Source organism: Lampris incognitus, chromosome 3 (assembly GCF_029633865.1).
Source record: "Lampris incognitus isolate fLamInc1 chromosome 3, fLamInc1.hap2, whole genome shotgun sequence".
NCBI lineage: Eukaryota > Metazoa > Chordata > Actinopteri > Lampriformes > Lampridae > Lampris > Lampris incognitus.
Genome location: NC_079213.1, coordinates 81708475 through 81724651, shown reverse-complemented (window position 1 = coordinate 81724651; position 16177 = coordinate 81708475). Strand labels below are relative to the sequence as shown.

General features: G+C 41.4%; 1 protein-coding gene across 3 annotated transcripts; it reads left to right on the top strand.

The window, feature by feature from the left end:
• The first annotated feature begins 200 nt into the window (after positions 1 to 200).
• Positions 201 to 14238, top strand: plekhb2 (pleckstrin homology domain containing, family B (evectins) member 2). 3 transcript variants are annotated; one of them, XM_056276123.1, is made up of 8 exons: positions 201 to 317; positions 1165 to 1216; positions 2646 to 2798; positions 2907 to 3009; positions 3225 to 3264; positions 7548 to 7634; positions 10835 to 10949; positions 12664 to 14238. In XM_056276123.1, exons 2-8 carry the CDS (start codon positions 1180 to 1182, stop codon positions 12798 to 12800), a joined length of 672 nt encoding a protein of 223 aa, XP_056132098.1. In that variant the 5' UTR covers positions 201 to 317; positions 1165 to 1179; the 3' UTR covers positions 12801 to 14238. The 3 variants fall into 3 exon arrangements, with proteins under 3 accessions (XP_056132098.1, XP_056132097.1, XP_056132099.1); XM_056276122.1 differs by having other exon boundaries at positions 10832 to 10949; XM_056276124.1 differs by having other exon boundaries at positions 235 to 317; positions 2628 to 2798; positions 10832 to 10949.
• Positions 14239 to 16177: the final 1939 nt, after the last annotated feature.

Genomic DNA, 16177 nt, shown 5'->3' with positions numbered 1-16177 from the left:
GTAACCCTAGGTTTGCGAATTTGAGAGAGTCTCGCGCTAACTTAACCTCACCCTAACCTTAACCCACCGTTTACTTCCATTCTAACGCTCCACCGCCATCCACCACTGTCAAGCCAAGTGCGCATGTGCGAGAGTTTCACAAATCTAGAGTTACCGTTTACATTCGGTCTCGTTCGGTAATTTTTCGGCCGTATTCGGTCAAACGGTCGTGCTTTTTTGGGTCATAGGAAGTAACTCGCTTGTTTTTACATACAACAGCGCGTTGTGTACTCAGCATCATTTGCCTTACTCTACCTTTCCTTCTGATACACAATCAAGTAAGTCACCTAACCAATGCGTTTTTTAAGAAAGTGTGGCCACCGTTTTCTTGTTAAAGGAGCAGCTGTTTCGACGTTAGAACGAGCATTTGTAGCTTAAGATAGCTTAACTAGCTTCGCTCGTGACGTGTTCACCGTTCAAACTAAAATTTGCCGACTGCTTTCAAATACTAGATGGGTGCTGTCGGACTATATGGCATAGTTAACCTGCGTGTTTAGAATTCGTTGGTTGTTTCAGTAGCTCTCAATTAATCTTGGTATTTTCAATTAATTTATCTCAAAGTAGCTGAACTGTTAATGTTAGAGACAAGTTCATTTGGCATCGATGATCGTCGTTGGTCAATTGGAGCGACCGCTTCACACGCTCACAATGATGAAAAACACGTTTCGTTGTAAAAAGCTGATGTTACACGGCTTTCCTTTTATCTAATATTATTGCAGATGAAATATGCACGTTTAGATATGTGTGCAAACTGATACTAAATGCACACTTTCTACCAAAGTGAAGTACATTGTGTAATTCAAGTTTTTGAGAGGATCCAAAGGAATTGAATCAAGTGCACTTGATTCAATTCCTTTGGATATCCATGACCTGGATGAATGGGAACATTCACAGACTTTTTGAGAGGACTGACACCCCACTTTTGAAAAGTGATATTTGCGAAGCATTCTTGGTGTGTGTCTGTATAACATTTAAAAACTTCAACATGGTCTTGTGCTAGTAATGATGAGGGCTGCCTGCGCAGATTTTGCTTATGTCTGGCCCAGGCACAAGACTCACCCTGTTGCTGATTTTTCATGGTTGACTGGTAGATGCTGAATGTTTCTTATATTTGTATTGTTGCAGGTCCTGCTTCACAAGATGTCCATTGTGAAAAGTGGTTGGCTCCACCGACAGAGTGAGTAGTCTGACAATAAATTGCTGTTTTTATAATTCGTCTGACTGGTGTTGGATTTATATTCCAAAGCGATTTATTAATTGTGGGACGAATGCACTACATTTCAACTAAGGCCACTAGATACCACTGGTTAATCTTGTGACTCAGTCGAAAACACAACCCGCGGGCGGTTTTGGGTAAACTTTGTAGAAAATATCACGGGTCCGGGCGGGCTTGTCAAAAAGTGACAAAGCAGCACGTGAGTAAGCAGTAGCAGTGAGGAAGTTATAAACTTACAGAAATATTGCGTGCAATAGGCAGTGCATTACTAGTCCTCTCTGTCTCTCTCGCTCTCTCTCTCTCTGTCTCTGTCAAAAACACACACCAATTTAAAATCGTGCTTTTGGTCAATACATGTGTCTTATAGTGTTGAGGATTCACCCATGAGTTTTTTCCCCAAGTGGTGTCGTAGCGTTTGTGTTTACGCTGCCAGAACTCTCTTTTAGTAGCCTAGACCCTGATTAAAATAAGGCCAGGCTTAAAATAGACTAGGCTAAAATGCAATAGGCTATGCCTTGCAATTACTGTATTACAGTGAGCAAACCGCCCAAAAACCACTGCTTACTTTGCTGTAGCCTAGTCTAAATTTGGAGGTTTGCAGGTCGGGTCGGGTTCGGGTGCTTGATTAACGCATATTTTAGCGGGTCGGGGGTACTGATGGGTGCTCATAACGGGTCGGATGGGTGCAGGTATTAAAAAAAAAAAAAAAAAACCCTGACCTGCGTATCAGTGCTGTGCCACCATATAAATGCGACTTATACACCTACTACTACTACTACTACTACTACTACTTTCGGCTGCTCCTGTTAGGGGTCACCACAGCGGCTCATCGTGCATTTCTTCCTGTCTTCTGCATCTTCCTCTGTCACACCAGCCATCTGCATGTCTGCCCTCACCACTTCCATAAACCTCCTCTTTGGCCTTCCTCTTTTTCCGCTTTCCTGGCAGCTCCATATTCAGTATCCTTCTCCCAATATACCCAGCATCTCTCCTACGCACATGTCCAAGCCATCTCAATCTTGCCTCTCTTGCTTTGTCTCCAAACCGTCCAACTTGAGCGGTCCCTCTAATATAATCGTTCCTAATCCTGCCCTTCTTCATCACTCCCAGTGAAAATCTTAGCAATCTTAGCATTATACACTGAAGCAACTTATATATACATTTTTTTCCCTTGCAGCAACAAATTTTTTGCTAGTGCGACTTGTAGTCCGGGAAATACAGTAGTTCTTACAGGCTCTTCAGTAATGCAAACCCTCTAACAAGGGTGGAATTGGTAAAGCACAGTCGGTCTGTCCATGCTGTAAAAAATGGAATGATGCGATAGTGGTTTGATTCTTTTATAAGTTGTTTAACTGTTTTGGATTGATTTTAGATCTAACATATTTCTAAGGTACCATTTTACGTCGGTGGAAGAGAAACTGGTTTGACTTGTGGGCTGATGGACGATTGGTTTTCTATGATGACCAACAACGTCGAGACATGGAGGATGATATTCACATGAGAGTAGACTGCATTAACATTCGCAGTGCTACTGCATGTCAAGGTACCTTTCATCCGTTGCTTGGCGTCCTCAACTCTCGTTTTGAACAACATTGTCTCTGATTTTTAATTGGCCCTCCTTGGGTGTTTTTCCTGATCTGTGCATCTCTAGAGCTGAACCCACCAGATGGAAAGAGCCGTGATGCCTTGCTCCAGATAGTTTGTAGAGATGGGCGTGTCATCAGCCTCTGTGCAGATGGTGCAGATGATGCAATGTAAGACAGTTTAGATCTCTTAACTCTTCCTTTTTGCATGATTTCACTTTGAGTATATTTTATTTATTGTGTGCCTTAGCTTTGTTTTACTAATGGTAATTGTTGTCAGTCATTTTGGCTGGAATTTGAATTCCATGATTATATTATTGTAGTGTTATGTAGTATTACATTTGTCTTCAAATCCTGATTGATTAATTTTCCACTGTTGGTTACAGGGCTTGGATGATGGCTCTTCAAGATGCTAGAATTAATGTGGTGAGTATGTTTGCTACATCTTAAAGTGCTCAAGTAGTCTCCAAGTACAGGGTGCATATCTGTGCATGGATTGACAGCCCGCAGACCTTTGCTTTTATACGTTAACCATACCAATGTGTTCTGCAGGCCTACATTATTTGCGATCCATATTTTGTGTAACAACTGGGTACACCTGTAGGAATGCATGGATAGAAAAGTTGTGTGGTACACAAAACATCCTATGTGGATGTCTTTATGCATGCTCAATATCCAGGCAAGAAAGTTAAAGTCAATTGAATCAGTTCATCTGGGCACGTTTATTGAGAGAAACGTTTCATCATTCCTCTAAGTGACATCTTCAGTCTCAACTGAAGAGTTGACTCGAAGAGAGGAGAAGAACAACAGCTGCCTAAGAGTAAACCAGTGGTGATTCCATATGTAGTGGGAGTGTCGGAAAAGTTGAGATGCGTATTTTCTAAACACTGTGTCTCAATTGCTTTCAAACCCCAAAACACGCTGTGCCAGAAATTGGTCCACCCCAAGGATCGGGTCCCCCAGCACAAACAGAGCAATATAGTGTACGCTGTTAAGTGCTGGGAGGATTGCTGTGACTTGTACATTGGGGAAACTAAACAGACGCTGGCCAAGAGGATGGCACAAAGAACTAACGCGTCAGGCCAGGACTTCACAGTCTACACCCATCTACAGGCCAGTGGCCACCCTTTCAAGGATGAGGATGTGCACATCCTTAATAGGGAGGAATGCTGGTTTGAACAGGAAGTCAAAAAGGCCGTCTGTGTTAAGAGGGAATGACCATCCCTGAACCGAGGAAGCGGGGGGAGGGCTAAGAGTATGTCTGTCGCCATCTTACAATGCTGATTGCAAACATTCCCAAATCCTCTGTGACACATGGCCATTGAAACTCTAGTTAATGGTCACGCCTATTTGCATATGAAACTGATCGTGGGTTTCAGTCATTATGCTACTGTATTGTTCATAAGGGTGGAAAAGGCGTATGGTGAGTTGTATGAGAGGTTGATCACCAAGGAAGGAGAAAAGGACTTGTACCGATTGGCTAGACAGAAGGCCCGGGCTGGGAAGGATGTGCAGCAGGTAAGGGCGATCAAGGATAGAGATGTAAATGTGCTGACAAGTGAGGAGAGTGTGTTGAGAAGGTGGAAGGAGTACTTTCAGGGACTGATGAAAGAAGAAAATGAGAGACAAGGATGGATGGTGTGGGGGTAGTGAATCAGGAAGTGCGGTGGATTAGCAAGGAGGAAGTGAGAGAAGCTATGAAGAAGATTAAGAGTGGAAAGGCAGTTGGTCCAGATGACATACCTGTGAAGGCATGGAGATGTTCAGAAGAGATGGCAGTGGAGTTTTTAACTAGATTGTTTAAAACAAGGATGCCTGGGGGGTGGAGAAGAAAAGTGTACTGGTACAGATTTTCAAGAATAAGGGCGATGTGCAGAACTGTAGCAACTACAGAGGTATAAAGTTGATCAGCCACTGCATGAAGATATGGGAAAGTGTAATAGAAGCTAGGTTAAGAGGAGAGGTGATGATTAGCAAGCAGCAGTATGGTTTCATGCCATGAAAGCACAGTACAGATGCAAGGTTTGCTTTGAGAATGTTGATGGAGAAGTATAGACAAGGCCAGAAGGAGTTACATTGTGTCTTTGTGGATTTAGAGAAAGCATTTGACAGGGTGCCGAGAGAGAGGAGGTGTGGTATTGTATAAGTCGGGAGTTGCAGAGAAGTATGTAGGAGTGGTGCAGGATATGTTTCAGGGAAGTGTGACAGTGGTGAGGTGTGCGGTTGGAATGACAGATGGGTCCAAGGTGGAGGTGGGATTACATCAAGGATCGGATCTGAGCCCTTTCTTGTTTGGAATGGTGATTGACATTGGTGATGAACAGGTTGACGGACGAGATCAGGCAGGAGTCTCCATGGACTATGATGTTTGCAGATGACATTGTGATCTGTAGCGAGAGAAGGGTTGCAGGTTGAGGAGAGCCTGGAGAGATGGAGCTGTGCACTGGAGAGAAGAGGAATGAAAGTCAGTAGGAGCAAGATGGAATACATATGCGTGAATGAGAGGGAGGACAGTGGAATGGTGATGCAAAGAGTAGAGGTGACAAAGGTGTATGAGTTTAAATACTTGAGGTCAACTGTCCAAAGTAACGGGGAGTGCAGAAGAGAGGTGAAGAAAAGAGTGCAGGCAGGGTGGATAAGAGTGTCAGGAGTGATTTGAAACAGAAGGGTACCAGCAAGAGTTAAAGGGAAGGTTTACAAGATGGTTGTTAAACCAGCTATGTTATATGCTTTGGAGATAGTGGCACTGACGAAAAGACTGGAGGCGGTGCTGGGGGTGGCAGAGTTAAGATACCAAGATTTTCATTGGGAGTGATGAAGAAGGACAGGATTATCCATCCATCCATTACCTTAACCACTTCTCCTGCTCTCAGGGTCGCGGGGGAACGAGTATATTAGAGGGACAGCTCGGGTTGGATGGGAAGCGATGGAAACGGATGATCTGGTGTGGCGACCCCTAATGGGAGCAGCCTTAAGTAGTAGTAGATTGTTTATAAGGGTGGGGATACCTGCAGTCAGTTTAGATTGAAGAGGTCTCTTACATGAGTGATGAAACATTTCTCTCAATAAACGTTGTGTCCAGATGAACTGATTCAGCTTTCTTTGATCGTATTTGGATGTAGACTAAGGTCCGCTTTTACATCATTTTGATCCATGCAGATCATATTGGACATCCATCTGTGAATGTTCTGTCGGAACTATGAATTGGCCCTTAGATTAGTGGGAAATCTGAAAATACTCGTTAAATCATCTGATTGTATATTTCTGTTATTGGATGTAATGGAACAATGGAAAACAATGTGACTTAAACTTGAAAACAACTCAGTTTGAGAAAGCTTTAGGTCTTTTTTTTTCCTAACCTCAGACAAGTCAATCGATATCCACTGATATGAACATTCCTGCCAGAGTTTAAAAAAGGGCTAGTTTTATCTGCAATACCTTGCCAAAGTTCAGCCTGCTATGAGAAATGAATGAGGCAGACTTCATGGGCTTAAATAATGTAATATTTGTTTGTGAGGCAATTGTGAGGATTTAGCATTTGCTAAATAAATGTAAAAATGATTTTGTTTGTAAAATTAGCTATATTGAATAAATGGATTGATCTTGCTCAGTGAAGCTAATTTCATCTTAATTTGCTTGTATTTTTCCTGCTCAAATCAAATTTTCATATTTAAACATTAGCAATGTTATGACCAACTGGAAGACGTGACAAAAATGGTAAAATAATGGTAACTGATTAACCAAAGTATAATGAGCGGACCCAAATAGAAAATAGCGTGTTCAAACTATGGAGATAACAAAATAAAAGTACAAAGGAAACTCAAAAATCAAACTTAATGGGTCTGATGTTCATGGCCAAATTTGATAAAGTAATGCTCAGCGGTCTCCTGGGCATTATAGGCCTGTCCACAGGTGTCTTGTCCACTGCTGTCCCCCTCCCCTGACCCGCTTGAAACAGACTTCTATACTGTAATGTTACCAACAGCTAATTGTGTCCAGTTACCGTTCTACATGCTGTTCATGCTCCAATCAGATCAGTGAATTGAGAGACAGTATTTTTCTAACTTAGTACAGATGCTACATATCCATAACGTTGTTACGGTAGTTGTGACACCTTGTCTAAATGCAAGCAAACTGGTAAAACAAATGATAACCTAGTAAATGTAGCTTTCATAGTTAAAAATCAGTTTCTCCAGATATTGTTTAATGATTTCATTTGGTCTAGTTTTGCAGTTTCTGGGCCCGACGCCCTCAAAAAGTTCCCTTCTGGTCTACTCCAAAATCAGTAGGAAGGGGAAATGATGAAATAAAGCTAAAGAAAACGGCCAACATGATGCTATATAATGTGGAATTTATTGTTAACTGTTTTTTTAGACGTTACTCAGGTTGCCTATAGTTTACCAAGGAAATAAACTCAGTTCATAATCCTAGGCACTGTAAGAACTACCAGCGCAGCGCTCTCTGTTATAATAATTTCATTAGAAAGCTAAAAATTACAGAAAAAGATGCCAAATATATTCTACCTTCCACTTTCTGGCTGCAAGACATATACTATCAAAAATGTTCACACTACCATAGCGGTAAAGACAAAAGGTTGAAATTCAGTGCTGTATCCTTTTAGTCCAGTTACTCTTAACCAATATTCTAGGAGGATCATTTACAAATTTCATTAAGGGAGCCTCATGTAGTTTTTTTTTTCCTCCCCCCAGATGATTAGTCCTCCTCAAATTGGCTTTGGACAAGAAGTGGTTGCATCTGCTCCTCCCCCTTATTCAGAATACCCTACTCCACCTCAGGTAAGGGGTAAAGGGGTTACACATAAGAAAATAATGATGAAAGTACATCTCTAAATGTACAGAACTTGAAATGGAAGCCATCCTTTTTCATCCTCAAAATGTGTAAAAAATGTTAAACTAACATTTGGTCAGTAATTACATATTAAATTTCAGAACCGGTCATCATGACTTTGTTTACAACAGTTTTGTAATTACCAATAATTAAAGATAAACTGGAATTGCTTTTACCTTGTATCCAGCCAATTACCCCACTCTTCCGAGCTGTCCTGGTCGCTGCTCCACCCCCTCTGCCGATCCGGGGAGGGCTGCAGACTACCACATGCTTCCTCCAATACATGTGGAGTCGCCAGCTGCTTCTTTCCACCTGACAGTGAGGAGTTTCACCAGGGGGACGTAGTGTGTGGGAGGATCACGCTGTTCCTCAAAGTTCCCCCTCCCCCCCTGAAAGGTGCCCTGACCGACTAGAGGAAGCTCTAGTGCAGCGACCAGGACACATACCCACATCCGGCTTTCCACCTGCAGACACGGCCAATTGTGTCTGTAGGGACACCCGATCAAGCCGGAGGTAACACGGGGATTCGAACCAGCAATCCCCGGTTACACATGGCTTTTTGTAGCAGATTTTAGTCTTTTGTAGAATTTCGATGCTGATACTCCATTTTAGCTTGATGTTGGCTCAATATCCAACACCAGTATTGATGTGTCCCTAGTTTAAACAGTAAGTAGGCACTTGTTTTAACAGTCTCCACCAACTCACATTTTGAAAAAGGCATAAAAATGAGGTGGGGAGTAAGAGGACACTAATGGTGCTGTTTTGGGGCTGAATGTGTCAGTGTTGGGAGTAGAATACCTTGCCCAAACTTCCCACAAGTCTACCCTGAGAGTTTAGTTGGCTAATGCTGACGGGTCACATTTCTATTTGGCTTAATACACCGATCAGCCAAAACATTAACCACTTGCCTAATATTGTGTAAGTCCACCTTGTGCCACTAAAACAGTTCTGACCCATTGAGGCATGGACTCTACAAGACCTCTGATGGTGTCCTTTAGTATTGGGCACCAAAACTTTAGCGGCAGATCCTTTAAGTCATGTAAATTGTGAGGTGGGGCCTCCATGGATCGGACTTCTTTTTCCAGCACATTCATCAGATGCTCGATCAGATTGAGAACTGGGGAGTTTGGAGGCCAAGGAAACACCTTGAACTCTTTGTCATGTTCCTCAAACCATTCCTGAACAAATTTTGCAGTGTGGCAGGGTGCATTATCCTGCTGAAAGAGGCCACTGCCATCAGGGAATACCATTGCCATGAAGGGGTGTACATGGTCTGCAACAATGTTTAGGTAGGTGATACGTGTCAAAGTATCATCCACATGAATGCCAGGACCCAAGGTTTCCCAGCAGAACATTGCCCAGAGCATCACACTGCCTCTGCCGGTTTGCTTGCTCCTCATAGTGCATCCTGGTCCCATCTCTTCACTACGTAAATGACACACATGCACCCGGCCGTCCGTATGATGTACAAGAAAATGGGATTTATCAGACCATGCCACCATCTTCCATTGCTCCATGGTCCTGTTCTGACACTCACGAACCTATTGTAGGCGCTTTTGACGGTGGACAGGGGTCATCATGCACACTCTAACCGGTCTGCGGCTACACAGCCCCATGCGCAGCAAGCGGTGATACACTGTGTGTTCTGATACCGGGCTATCATAGTCATAGCCAGCATTAACTTTTTCAGCAATTTGAGCTACAGTAGCTCTTCTGTGGGATCAGACCAGACGGGCCAGCCTTCACTTACAACGCACCAATGAGCCTTGGGTGCCCATGACCCTGTCACTGGTTCACCGGTTGTCCTTTCTTGGACCCCTTTTGGTAGGTACTGACCACTGCATACCGGAAACACCCACAAGACCTGCTGTTTTGGAGATGCTCTGACCCAGTCGTCTAGCATCACAATTTGGCCATCGTCAGATGTCGCTCAGATCCATACGTTTTCCCATTTTTCCTGCTTCCAACACATCAACTTCAAGAACTGATTGTTCACTTGCTGTCTAATATATCCCACCCCTTGAAAGGTGCCATTTATAATGAGATAATGTTATTCACTTACTTGTCAGTGGTTTTAATGTTTTGGGTGATCTGTGTATTTTATTGGTCTAATGTGCATGTGCCCCAGCAGTATCTCCTATGTGACATGGGTCGTGACATATTTGATGCGTCCATATTCAAGATGTCTGTATTTTTTGTATATAAAACATACCTTATTTTATACCTTTTCTTTCTGGCATTTTTATAGTGCTTACCTGCAGTCAGTCTCAACTGACTGCAGGTATCCCCACCCTTATAAAAAATACAGTTGCATAATGACCGAAACCAATGATCAGCGTCATATGCAAATAGGTGTGAGCATTAACTAGAGTTTCAATGGCTATGTGTACTATTCAGAGGATTTGGGATTGTTTGCAATCACAGCATTGTGAGACGGCAACAGATGTACTCTTAGTCCCCCCTTCAGGGATGGTCTCGGTTTTGGTCACCATGCCACTGTATTGTTTATAAGGGTGGGGATACCTGCAGAAGAGGTCACTTAGATGAGTGATGAAACGTTTCTGTCAATAAACATTGTGTCCAGATGAACTGATTCAGCTTTCTTTGATGAAGAAATTAAGGACAGCTTATTGTAATATGATTTTTCCCTAGAAGTAAGAAGCATGGATTTTCTCCTTCAAAACGGCTGTCATGTAATGTTTTTTGTTGAATTTATCATGAGGGCAATCCGTTCTACTATTCTAGACCCATACCAACATGTGTCCAGCTCAAATAAATGTATTAAAAGGTTTACTTACCACTTAATCTTGGAATTTTTCCTTAATGCAATAATTTGTCAATAAATAGAAGAACACAAGCAAAATCTTAAAAGAGTTTTTAACAAAATTTTGACAGCATTAGGAGACATAAGGCAAGTAAATGATGGTTAAGCATTTTCCCTAAAGCAACAGATAAAGCTGTTGTTGTTTAGAATAGGTAGAAAGTCATGACCAGTGTTTGGAGATCTGCAAAAATGATAATGGCAGTACTATACTTTTGAGGTCAAAAATATGAATTAAGTTACTGAAATACTTATTTTCCCCACAATTTATTAACCTGTAGTTACATACTGTATTCCTTCTTCTTTTTGTTTTTTTCCCCCCAGCAGGTTTATGCCCAGGGCCCATATGGCGACTATGCTGCACCTCCACCACACGGTACCCAGATCATGTATTCTGCTGATGGGCAGCCTTATGCTGTTGCATATCCCTATCAATACCAAGGTGAGCAAAGCGGCTCATATTTTCCTTTGATGATTCCAGAAGTAAACCAAAAATGGTCAGAAATAAACAAAACAAAGTATGGGATATTTCACAAGTTGAAGGAAACCTCATAAGTCAATTTATGAGCATAATAAAAATCCATTTGAATAATGACTGTTTATTTTGGGTCATCTGAATGAAAGTAGTATACATTTCCATCAGTCCTTCTTGATGCCTGATAAACGGCACACAGCTGTTACAAGTGACCAACTGCAATTTTACGAGTTTTAATTGCTTACAAGACCTACTTTGGTGTTAGAAATGAAGATTTATTTTTTTTACTCCCAAAAGTGAATTCAGGATTGGTGGTCTAATCTTTGGCAAGATCTAGTTTTATTTTTAGAAAAATAAATGCTACTAATAGTAATGCTATTTAGGACTATTGGTCCTAAATGTTTAAATTAAAATCCCTCATTGATAAGTGTGACCTTGCCCTTGGCACATCATACCACTCATCAAGAAATGCATTGGGTTGCACTGTAGCCACGGGGGGCATGGTGGTGCAGTGGTTAGCGCGGTTGCCTCACAGCAAGAAGGTCCTGGGTTCGAGCCCCAGGGTAATCCAACCTTGGTGGGGTCATTCCGGGTCATCCTCTGTGTGGCGTTTAAATGTTCTCCCTGTGTCTGCGTGGGTTCCTCTGGGTGCTCCGGTTTCCTCCCACAGTCCAAAGACATGCAGGTCAGGTGAATTGGCCGTAGTAAATTGTCCCTAGGTGTGAATGTGTATGTGTGTCAGCCCTGTGATGGACTGGCGGCCTGTCCAGGATGTCTTCCTGCCTGCCGCCCAGTGGCTGCTGGGATAGGCTCCAGCGTCCTGCAACCCCGATTGGGATAAGCGGCTTGGATAATGGCTGGATGGATGGATGGGTGGATGAATGCTACTGTATAAAATTAATAGGATGTTCTTGAGGTATGATCGGGAATGACAGAATAATAGGGCCAGTTCATCTTCAAGATGACTGGTTAAGTTGAAGGTTTTTTTTTTTCTTGGTTCCAATCAAACATTTTCATCATTTTTTCAACTGGCAGTAATGAACTTAATATTTCAGAGGTTATTATTCGTACTTCCGCTACTTATAGTACATCTTGTCACATTTTGTCAATTTGTTGTCATTGTCCATACATTTTTATTTATATTTTTTACTTTTTTATACAGTATGTTTTTTATTGCCCATTTTCTCCTTGTGCCATTTCTTTAACTGTTGACTTTGTCATGGCTGCCGTGCCAACTTAATTTCCATTTGGGGATAAATAAAGGGGGGCGGCACAGTGGTGCAGTGGTTAACACAGTCGCCTCACAGTAAGAAGGTCCTAGGTTCGAGCCCCGGGGTAGTCCGACCTTGGGGGTGGTCCCGGGTCATCCTGTGTGGAGTTTGCATGTTCTCCCCGTGTCAGCGTGGGTTTCCTGCGGGGGCTCCAGTTTCCTCCCACAGTCCAAAGACATGTAGGTCAGGTGAATCGTCCATACTAAATTGTCCCTAGGTATGAATGTGTGTGTGTGTGTGTATGTCGGCCCTGTGTGACAGTCTGGCGGCCTGTCCAGGGTGTCTCCCCGCCCGCCGCCCAATAAGCGGTTCGGGAAAATGGATGGATGGATGGATAAATAAAGGTTTATCTGATCTTATTTAGTATGGCAAATTTGCATTTCTCCAGCTCTTTTCACTGTGTTTTGTAGGAGCGTATCCTCATCCTGGGGTGAACCAGGTCATTGTTCGAGAACGCCAGCGTGAGGATGCAGGAGACGTGGCTTTGGGCATGCTTGCAGGAGCTGCGACTGGGTTGGCTCTTGGCTCTCTCTTTTCTGTCTTCTAGTGTCTGCACAGGAGCTGCAACCTAACTAATAATACACATCTAGTGGCACACTTTATCCTATATTTGCAGCATTTTAGCTTCTTCTCTGTAAGATTTCATAGAGATGGAGTAAAATGTAAGTGTATATGTTTGGTTTTTCTCCACCTATGAGGCATGATTGTGATGTGCCAGTGAAATAATCCTGTTGTGTCCTTACCAAAGCCTTCCATATATGCGGTTAGCACTTTCTAATAGGCCCTTGGTTGTGGCATTTCCCCACTCCCTTTGTTTTGTATGAATATGAATGTACGTATGAAGAAACAAAGACTTATTTAAGCTCAGGAGAAGAGGTTTCTTTCAGGTCGTGTACATTTCAGGTCCCCTTACTGGATGTCCCTTTTTTTTTTAAAGCCATCAGTTTGTTTGTTGTGATTTGTCATACAGCCATCCCTTTTGCTGTGTTATCTTAGGAGGAATATATATAATGAGCTTTTTCATGTTTTACACGGTTGATTTTTTTTTTCATGCATTGTACTTTTTGTTGCATTTCTCCACTTTGTGCCCTACAGTGTTGCCTGGTAATTGGTCTTTGCAATAAGCCAGATACTGAGATACTGAATTTTTGTACATTCGCAGCTCATTTGTGATGGGAGCGGGTAAGGAGACATGCAGTGTCAGGAAGTGTGCACATGCAATACAATAATCTCATGAGCTTTATTTTGCATTGTGATGGACAGTGACATGCTGGGCCTGTCTGAATGTGAGGCCACCTCATCACTACAACTGTTGTGTGTTGAAAACACTGACATAGGCTGAGCTTGGGGGTAAAAAAGGGACTTCACTCTTTTCATCACTTATATTTGCATGCCATTTATTTCTTCTCCACTGGCAGCTGTTGATTCTTTGACTTTTGAAATGTGTGGATGGATTCGTAGAGGTTCATTCTGGTTGAAGCAAACAGGCATCAGGTTTATCATGGTATATCGGTGGTCTCTTTAGATTTACATTACATTTAATTGACCTGAATTTGACTTTGACACCCCACTCCAACTTAATAATGGCAAAATATGACTTTACTCATATGTTGCCATTGTTCTTGTTATTTATAGTTTTACCTAAACACTCTAATATCCACTTTGTGCTGCTTAGCTAAGGCATACTGTAGAAGGGAAATCTACGTCGGCTTTTCTAGCTGAATAGTTCATGACTCCAATAATGTGTTTTGATTCAAAACTCGTAAGACATTTGTACCTCTCTGTTTCATTTCAAATCAAAAACCAACTATCTTGTGCTGATCCATTCTCCAGTGATCTTAAGCTTGTTTAAAAGATGTGAAATGAAGTTAAAAACCCATTGTCATCATTTAGAACATTAATCATATTAAAAATTTACCCAACATTTGAAGTAAAAATATCTGACCATTAAGAAGTGTATTTTAACTACTAAATGTATTCACAAGCCACAAGTGTGTCATGTCTTTATTGTTGTGACTCTAACAAAACCTGCAAATTTCTATTTCCAGAATAGACATGGGGTGACATATGACAAAAGCTCCACGTGGTATCTCATCAGTCATATGAACTATTTATTTAACCATGTAAACATTTGAGATCCCAAAAGGAAATATTGACTGGAAATACATACATTTCAATTGAGCACAAAGGACAAAATTGTATTGATCTGGTCCATAGGGTACTCGGAACAGCGCCATCATGAATACTGCTAAATACAATGGAGATTTAGGCAATATAGCTTTTAAGAATAAGAAGAACACATACCGCTTATCACAAAGGAGTTATGGGAAATGAAATATATAAAATCTTTAAAAAGACCCAAAGAAAACACCATGTAGGAATTTATTGAAAGGTTAATTCATTATTTCTGACGAGTATTTCTAATTTGGCAAAACGTAAGAAATACAGCTTACACGAGGCAGATAGATAAATGCTTAAATGAGCATTATTGCACAACTGTCATCTTAAGGTCATTAACAAATTTGTCATTTTTGCTTGAGCTGTCATTTGATAAAGCTAATTCAAGACAAGAATGTTCAGTTATTATACAATGCTATGCAGACTAACTCTTTTTGCATCTTACAATACTAAAATAATCAGTAAACCAAATTTTACCATCACCTTTTGCCATTAATAATCTATATGTGCATGTTTCTGTATAATACAAATGTTAATATGTACCCAGGTATGCTTTACAGTTTTTCTCAATTCTCTACATTCTCAAAACTGTTAAGTGCAATCCCCACAACAGTTAGTGTTAGGAACAGTAGTGTTGCAACACTACTGCAAAAGTCCCTAATGCATTCAGAATGTTGAATTTATTTTTCACAGTCCAATAAATTTGTCAATTAGTACATCACTGACACCAAATGAAATTGTCTTGTCAATGCATAAACAAAAACAGGAAATATCAGCATCCATATGACATGGTTAACCCTGAATGTGTCTTACTTACCTAATGTACTGTATTTTGACCTGAGGATCACCAAATTGTAAAAACTGTAATTAGTCTATAGACTACAGTGTCAAATTTTGCTATCAGATTGTCCTGCACACAAAAAGTAATAGGAAATACTGAGAGAAATACTATTAATTTGACTGTAGCATCTCGCTGGCCATCCAGTCTCTCCTCTCTGCCCAGAACATTTCATCCACATCAGTGTCCGTGACTTGACTGTAGTTTTTAGTATTGTGCATGTAAGGATTTGCGCAATGAGCATACATCGGTATGCATGCACGTGCGAATGACAGCATCCAACTGAGAACAATGATTTTGATTAGCAAGACTTCGTCGACCTGTGTCCATTGCATGACATTTGTACTTACAGGGTTGCAAAAATGTGCTTGGTTATGTGAAAACAGTCATTGTTTAGTGTTATGGGCAAATGAGTAAATGGTGTGGAGTTTCAACAGTGAATTTAGATAATCATTTGAGGTTTGCATTTAAGCAACTGAGAAAAACTGTAAACGGGCACTAAGCAATTTCTGACCACTAGAAGGCAGATGTTATGGTGACAATTACAAAACAGACACTCATAGCTAAGCCACTTCTCATCCCTCCCTTCCTTTACAAAATAATACAAAAAAACAAAAACAAAAAAAACACCCTGTCATTATGGTGGCAGACATGAGACAAAACAACATGCTCGCTATCCATTTTGTCAGCTGAGGACACAAAAGTAACGCAGATGTTGCTCTATTCCCTCTGGATGTGGAAGTGCGGAGTTGTTCAGCAACATGTTAGCCTAAGAACTTGTTAACTTTGTACATATTTCTATGTTATCGTGCTTGCATCCTCTCCTCTCTGCAAGCTTCACCCTGCACCGCATTCCCAACTGGAGAGTTGAGAAAAACTTAACAATGGACTGAAAGTAAAAGAAAAAC

Bases quoted from the DNA above. Each gene is read 5' to 3' on its own strand.
- plekhb2 (XM_056276122.1), top strand. From the start codon at position 1,180: ATGTCCATTGTGAAAAGTGGTTGGCTCCACCGACAGA. The intron at 3,010-3,224 runs GTAAGACAGTTT...TGTTGGTTACAG, and splicing joins GATGGTGCAGATGATGCAAT to GGCTTGGATGATGGCTCTTC. The intron at 3,265-7,547 runs GTGAGTATGTTT...TCCTCCCCCCAG, and splicing joins AAGATGCTAGAATTAATGTG to ATGATTAGTCCTCCTCAAAT.